The following is a 7,824-nucleotide window of genomic DNA, read 5'->3' as shown; positions in this document are numbered from 1 at the left end:
CTTTAAGACCAAGTTTTATTCAGGTACAAGCTCTCCCTCAGGTACAAGCTCTCCCTCCTCTGTGAGGGCAGATCTGCATGTCGTCGTCCCCCCCCCCATAGCTAGCAATCCAAAACAGTCCAGTGGAGCCTGAGCGGTGGGTGTTGCCTTCTGACACACTTCCGGTGATGACAGGGGGTGTGGCATATGCAAATAAGTTATGCAAATAAGTTATGCTAATGAGCTCCTGCACCTCTTTTTCTACTAAATGACCCCTGCCATTGAGCGTGGGCAGAATGCATTTGTCTTCCAAACAGCGGTCTCCTTGACACCTGGAAATAAAGAGCATGATTTCCTCTCACAACCGCTGCCCCCATTAACACAGTCACTCTGACTCTTGCCCATGTTATACATTAACACTTGCCTTTCCCTAAAATATAAGCCTCTTCACTGTTCCCTCATTTGCTTAGCTGGTCCATTTCCTTGTGGTGGATTCCCCAAAGTGCCTGCTTTCGTCAACATCATCAGCATACACTTTGTGTGTCTTTTACATTTAGTAACTTTTCTGCTCCTAGGTAAAGCCACTGGTCACTCCAGTTCCCTTGCTTTTGCACATGTTCCTGGCACAATTTTCTGTCCTTCTGTGGCATAGATACCACAAAGCTTAATTTGAGTCTGGCCCTCTTTTCCCCCTTAGAACCAACTAAACATTTCCCTTATCCAGGGGTCATTTCGTAGAAAAAGAGCTAGGGGGACACATTAGCATAACTCATTAGCATATGCCACACACCCTGACATCAGGGGCTCGGCGGTGGACCTGCAAGGCCGGCGGGAGTGCGAGGAAGCCCCGCCAAGGCCCTCCCTGGCCCCAGGCAGGCAGGGGTGGGAAGAGGCGGGGAGGAAGCAACTTACCCTCCCTCTTCTCCTGCCTCCTCCTGGCTGAATGAGGGCTGGAAGCGGGGCGGCCGGAAGCAGGGGGTGGGGCTCCGTCATGTGCCCCGCCCCCCGCACCTCACCCGGGGGAACTGCGATCCCCCCCCGAATCGACCTCTGCCCTTATCACATGTTACATGAAGGTGTTTTTTAAACTTCCTTTGTAATAGGCTAAAAAGAGTGATTCAGAGCATGTGAAGAGTACATTTTATTCTCTGTCAGGGCCTTTTTCCTGGGGGAATGTGCCAGAACATAGTTCCGGAACCTCTTCAACAAAATTCTTTTTAATATGCTTAAAAGTTCATGAGTTTTCAGTATACCGATTGAAAACTTCATTTCCCTCTTGAGAGTTACAGCACCTCTTTACAAAAAGAAGAAGAAGAAGCCCTGCTCTCTGCACACCCAGGGTGAGATCGGAGCTTCAGATTCAAAGGGGAGGTTACACCTTCAGGCATTATTGTCTCGGGCAGCTCTCTCCTTTTGAGTATGAACCATTGCTGCTCCCTAGCGCACCACTGCAAGACCAGCAGTATGGTAGCATTCCTGGGTACCACACCTGTGCTTGGAGGGGATATTTATACCATGGAACTTTTATGCAACGTGCCAGGGTGCATGTGAAGTGGCCAGGGATAGTGCCCTGCAGCAGGTGCCTTCCTTCCATAACTGCATCACTCCCATAAGACAAAGGACAAAGGGGTAACAGTTTCTGAGCGTGAACCATGGCACCTGTCCTGTTAGAAAATTGGTTCCATGTTGTACACTGAACAACTTCTTCTCACACACACATTTTTGCTCTCCCTCCCATTCCCAACATTTACATGTAGGTGTTGCTCCCTTTCACCTCCCCATCCCCCCAAAAGAAGACCACGATCCAGGTTACAAACATTTTGTCACATTTTTGCTCTCCCTCCCATTCCCAACTTTTTACATGTAGGTGTTGCTCCCTTTCACTTCCCCATCCCCCCAAAAGAAGACCAAGATCCAGGTTACAAACATTTTGGTTTTTATCTGAATAACACAGTTTTGAGAAAGACAACACACGGCTAGGCAAGAGAGAGGACCACAAAAAGAGTCCAGCTGATGACCCCATCTTATTCCAGTCAAGTAACTGCCTCAGAGAGCTGCCCCCTCTCTATTATTAGGAAACTCTGAAGAAAAGCATACCGGTTTCCCTAGACTGAGGACCAATGTTCCCTCTAAGCTGTGGAGTCTTGTGAGCAAAAATTCTCCTTTGTGAGCTACTGGCATGAAAGTTGTGAGCAAGAGATTTAGCTACTGCATCAATGAGTTTGCTCTGGAGCCATCCTTCCTGAGCAAAGACAAAAAATGTGTGAGCCGGAGGTTAAAAAAACTGTGAGCTAGCTCACACTAACTCAGCTTAGAGGGAACACTGTTGAGGACACTCTGCTTCTTTCCTACTCCCCCAAATCCATCCTCTGTAGTCGAAAAAGTTGAGAGCAGCTGGGTTCTGAGGCCAGCTGTGTGAGAAGAGGGAGTTATAGTGAGGTTGTGTAGCCGGAGCATTTTTGTGCAATGGCACTCACCTGTACTGAGTACCAACACTTTGGATGGTGGGGGGGGGGCTGTCCCGTGTCCTGAGGGGGAAATTGGTGGAAATCACTGCAGTCTCATCTATGAGCACTGGCACCTCTTCTTTTTACAACAACAACAACAAAAGCACTGCATGTATGCATGTGTCTGTGTGAGAGAGATCCATTTCCTCTTGAATCTGGCTGAGGCAGGCTGTGAGAGATGGACAGGGAGAGGTTGGGGCTCAGCAGCCCCCTTTGTTTGTTGGGCCCCTGGGAATAAGCAAACCTTTAACAAATTATTAACCAGCGAGCAAATAGCACCAGTCCAAAAGCAAGACAGGGTCAGGGTCTCCTGCCACATTCCCCTCACTGCTCTCCTAGCCATGCCCCCTCCTCTCCTGAAAACAGCTCGCAAACCAGACCTTGTGTGAGACACTCCCCCTTTCCTACCATTTCCATGCCTCATGTGTTCTTTACGTCAAGCTTCAGCTTGGTTTGCCTTTTCTTTGATTCATTTCATCCCGTTCCTTCTGGTCATTGTTCCTTCCCTCATTCTCTGGTTCTCCCGTTTTCCCCCTCACACTCACACATTCTTTCATTCTTGGAGGAGGAAAAAAACCCCAGACCCCTAAGAACCTTCCTCAAGGCACAGTTGTGAATAAAGCGGTTGGTTCTCCAAGTGCCAATTTATCTCGTATGTTCACCTGCCACCCCTCAGTCTGTTCTTGCTTCACTCAGTTGTCCACTGCTGCGGTTCCATCCTCACTCATCTGCCCACACACTTCCCATTCCCATAACCGTTGTCGCACTTAGCCATTAATTCATCCGTCTGTCTTCCTGTTCGCATTTGCCCAACCTCTGCACTTTTTATTCCCCTCCTGTTTGTTGTTCTCTTTCATTACTGTTTGTTCATTCTTTTGTGTATCGGTTTGTTCACGTGTCTTCCCACTCACACATGCACTTACAGTCACACACACACAGAGAGACAAACATTCCAGAATTGCCAGATATCACAGCTCAACCCAGACCGATCGGCCTTGGCCCAGTTTTCTACCATGAAAGTCCTTGCGCCAGTGATTCCTGTTAGGGTTTGGGCCTGGCAACATCTGGCAATTGTACCTCCACCACCACCACCACTCATACGTAGTCCCGCTTGTCAATCCCGCTGCCTGGGGGTGCAGTGGATCTGGCCGGGGCAGAATACCCGATACGCGGCGGTGGGTAGCGGTCCTCCCGTGGTGGGCAGGAGCAGCACAGCAGTGAGCCCCCAAGGAGAAGCAGCGCAGAAGCCGCCCAGCCGACATAGAGAGCAGCTCCCAGCTCCCTCTTGAGGGCTTCGACCACCAGCGGGTTATAGAAGTCGCGGATAATAGTGTTGGCCGACCAGCACACGGGGATGAGGGTGAGGAGCCCTGAGACAATGAAGAGCGAGCCGGAGGTGATGGTGATGCGGGCCTTGGCACCTTCGTCGTCTACGCAGTTAGTGCACTTGGCCCCCACAATGCCCACCAACAGGGCCCAGATGGCCAGAAGCACAGCAATGACCATGAGGGCCCGGGCCGCTTGGAGATCCTGAGGCAGGGCCAACATGGAGTCATAGATCTTGCACTGCATCTGACCGGTGCTCTGCACAATACAGTTCATCCAAAGTCCCTCCCAGATGATTTGCGCCACAACAATGTTGTTCCCAATGAAAGCTGTGACCTTCCACATGGGCAGGGCGCAAGACATAATGCTCCCCAGCCAGCCAAAAATGCATAGGCCCATGGCCAAGATCTCTAGCCCTGCAGAGGACATTGTGGGTGGTCTTCACCGAGCCCCCACAGGACGCTGTTCCTGTCTCGGTTTCTGGGACACCCAGATTAAGAGGTGATTAACAACCCAAAGATGGTAAGTCTTTAAGCAAGGAGGATGAAAAATTGAAGCCTTCAGTCTTCGAAGGGAGGGACAAAAGTGAAGGTTTCTTCCCTGAAAGATCAAATGATAAGACCTCGGAGAATATTCCGCCAATGTACAGGACCAGGAGAGCAGATTCTTTTGCGGGCTCCTCTGTGGAATCAAGTCTCTTTACGGGAAACAGCTGGCAAAAGTACAAAGCAGCCTTTCCGTGTTACACGCTAAGAGAAGCAGCTCAGAAGGTGGGCTGTTGACAGCATCCAACAGGTGGCTTCTGAAGCGAGATTGTCCCTTACCTGTCCACAAAGTGTTAACCTATAAGCTCGGCTGCAGAAGGCATGCTGGATCAGGAAGAACAGACAGGTGGAGAAACAGCAAAAGAGAACTATGCAGGAAGACGCTGGAAACGGGAGTTGGATAGACCGTCTTCGCTGAGGCCACGGCCAGGCTGTTTGTTGTTGAATTGTTTGTCGCACAGGTACCTGCTGTTCTCTGGAAGGATCCCGTGGGAGCCGATGCTTAGCAGTGAAGAGGGGCGGGTTATATGTGCCCCCAACAGGTGAATGGGAGGGGCGGGCAGCCCAAGCTGAGACAGGCATTGGGGGCTCCATGGTAACAACGGTCTGGGTGGTGGTGTCGAGGAGGAAATTTGAATATTTCTTTATTTTCTGTTAGCAAGTTGGGAAGCTGCCCGTTCTTCAGGAGAAGGGGGGGAGAGGGGGAGGTCGAGAAAAACAACAAGGGGCTGGAGAGAGGGGGGGGGAGAGAGGGTGATAGAGTTCCTTGAGGAGAAAGCACATTGCCTCAAACAATTGTATTCGGGAGTACAGCAAGAACTGCTTCGTGAAACACATATTCAATACAATAACAATAAAAAATAAAAGCGTAATGTGTGCACGCATGCACGCACAAACACAGACCGCTACTCTTGCTGGAAAAATGCAGATCTCTCTGGGGTGAGGCAGGTGAAGAAGAATAGTTCTGTTTGGCATTGGAGAGCCAGGGTGATTGAGAGCGAGATTATATTTTTCGTAATCAGTCTCACCGATCCATCATGCTGTCTAGCAAACTTGAATCATCTAGTTCTCCAGTAGACCGTACGGATATCAGAATAAGTTTCGTCCACGTTTTGTAAATACCTGCTTTAATTTCTGTTGCATTTCTGGCTTCTGCCTGTTCGACCTCCCTGCTGATGTCTGGAATCCTCAGTAAATGTGTCAATAGAACACAAAACGGAGGCTATTCCCAAGAAGTCACAGCGCTTCACATGCAAGTTTTTTTCAGTCACAAAACCCCCTGTGAGGTACATTGATATTATGCAGGGGGAGGGCCCAGCTGAAATCGAGACAGAGGGAATGTTTCTTTTAAAAATTATTTAGGTATACCCTGCTTTTTTCTCCAATAAGGACCTAAAGAGGCTGACGACGTCATTCGGCCCCCCCTCCATTTTATCCTAACAATAACCCTGTGAGGTAGGTTGGGCGGAGAGACAGTGACTGGCCAAAGGTCACCTAGCAAGCTTCCACAGCACAGCAGGGATTCGAATCTGGGGCTCCCAGATCCTAGTCTGCCACTTTGTCCACCCCATTCTTACACACGTAAGCAGTAAGTTCTGCTCTCCAGTAAGCAAGACAAGTGAGCTTGCGACAGAGGTCAGATTCAAACCACAGACTTCCTCTTTCATTATTCAAGCGTTTAGTCATTATCTCTAGGTAAACAGCCACAGCGGGGTACGTATATCTTCTAATGCCAGCCTGGGCCAATCAGCTGACCTTACTCGATTCTTCATTCTCCAGGCTGACATGAGTCCTATTCCGAAGCCTGATAAAAGGTGAGCTGAGCACACACAAGTCTAAAATGGGCTGATAACACAGAAACCGCACTTGTTTAAAGAGGAATGCAGGAGATAGCCAGAGACTCCCGCTATGATCTTCGTTTGGTAGCTATCTTCTGACCCAGTAATGCCCCCTTTGTTTTGCCCAAGGACTGAGCAGGAATCTATAGGGCTGCCCACTTCCAAGACAATATTAGCCAGCGTCAGCCCAACCTCATAGCCAGGCAACTGTATTAGATTTGGGGTAGGTGATTCTGGAAAATCCTCAAGGGAGGAGGCCGTTGCCCTGCCCACACACAACCCTCAGAGACTCAGGTCAGCAGGGTCTACAGCAAGAAGCAAGCCCCCTGCCCCTATTTTCCCCACTACAGTCCCTTCCCCTACTTGAGCAGTTGGGAATATTCTTGTACAGGGGATCCAGTCCCCTGGACATATCCAAGATGCAGGGCTGAAGTGGGGAAACAGCAAATTCGGTTTTTCTCCAAGGCAGCGACATACCTTGAACCAGCTCAGCCAGCCCCTGATTCATGTAAAGTTCTGGGGTTCAGAGGATTTCTGCTAGGCCCCAAAGCCATGCAAGAACTAAGGGCTGTCAGTGGGATGGAAACAGGCAATCCCAAGGACAGTTGCCTCAGGAATGGGGGGCCTGAGCATTTCCTCTCTGGGGACACAGGCTGTGATCAAAGATCAGCCATGGTAGTTTTACTTATTTATTTAATTCATGCCACATACCCTGCCTTTCTCTCAAGTGGAGACCCAAAGCGGCTTACATGTTTGACCAGCTAAGGGTTCCACACGGCTCGGCTCAGCTTGGCGTCTCCCTGAAGTTGTTACAACCTGGATCAGTTGGGGGGGGGGGCGTTACCTGAAACCACGCCGGAACAGGGCATGCCGGAGGGCAGAAGGGGGGAGGAGTGTTGGAAGAGACACCGCCAAGAGCTCCTTTTCTAGGTCACTGCTGCGTGCCCATATTCCACTTTAGCAGGCAGATAGGATCACGTTGCCAAGGGAGACGGACTGGGCCCGAGAACAAAGGCAGGCAGTGAAGGGAGACAAGGAGGCCTGGGCCGCCTCACCTGGGAGAGATCAAGTGTCCTCCCACCTTGCTCCCCCTCCTCACATGCTTTCTTTTACAGCAATGCTCCACCTTCTGGCCACTCCAGGAAATTGCACACCCTCAAAACAGCATTGTTTTTGTTGTTGTTCAGTCGCACAATCAATTCCGACTCTTCGCGACCCCATGGACCACATCACGCCAGGCCCTCCTGTCCTCCTCCATCCTCTGGAGTGTGCTCAACTTCATGTTTGTTGCATCGATAACACTGTCCAGGGGTCGTTTCGTAGAAAAAGAGCTTGGGGAACTCATTAGCATAACTCATTAGCATATGCCACACACCCTGACATCACCAGAAGTGTGTCATAAGGCCACACCCCCTGACATCACCGGAAGTGTGTCATAAGGCCACACACCCCACCCCCACCGGAAGTGTGTCATAAGGCCACACACCCCACCCCCAACGATCCCGGCCGCCGCCGCCGGCCTTGCAGCTCCACTGCCGAGCCCCATGAGGGGCCCGGCGGTGGACCTGCAAGGCCGGCGGGAGTGCAAGGAAGCCCCGCGAAGGCCCTCCCTGGCCCCAGGCAGGCAGG

General features: G+C 50.7%; 1 protein-coding gene across 1 annotated transcript; it reads right to left on the bottom strand.

Moving 5' to 3' along the window:
- Positions 1-3,581: 3,581 nt before the first annotated feature.
- LOC107119124 (claudin-9-like) lies at positions 3,582-4,241 on the bottom strand. The gene has a single exon (XM_015421569.1). The coding sequence runs from the start codon at positions 4,239-4,241 to the stop codon at positions 3,582-3,584; it is 660 nt and encodes a 219-aa protein (XP_015277055.1).
- Between the last annotated feature and the right edge of the window lie 3,583 nt (positions 4,242-7,824).

Source organism: Gekko japonicus, unplaced genomic scaffold, assembly GCF_001447785.1.
Source record: "Gekko japonicus isolate JY-2015 unplaced genomic scaffold, Gekko_japonicus_V1.1 scaffold1445, whole genome shotgun sequence".
Lineage (NCBI taxonomy): Eukaryota > Metazoa > Chordata > Lepidosauria > Squamata > Gekkonidae > Gekko > Gekko japonicus.
Note: the sequence above shows the minus strand (reverse complement) of the source record. Positions and strands in the feature narration are given on the sequence as shown.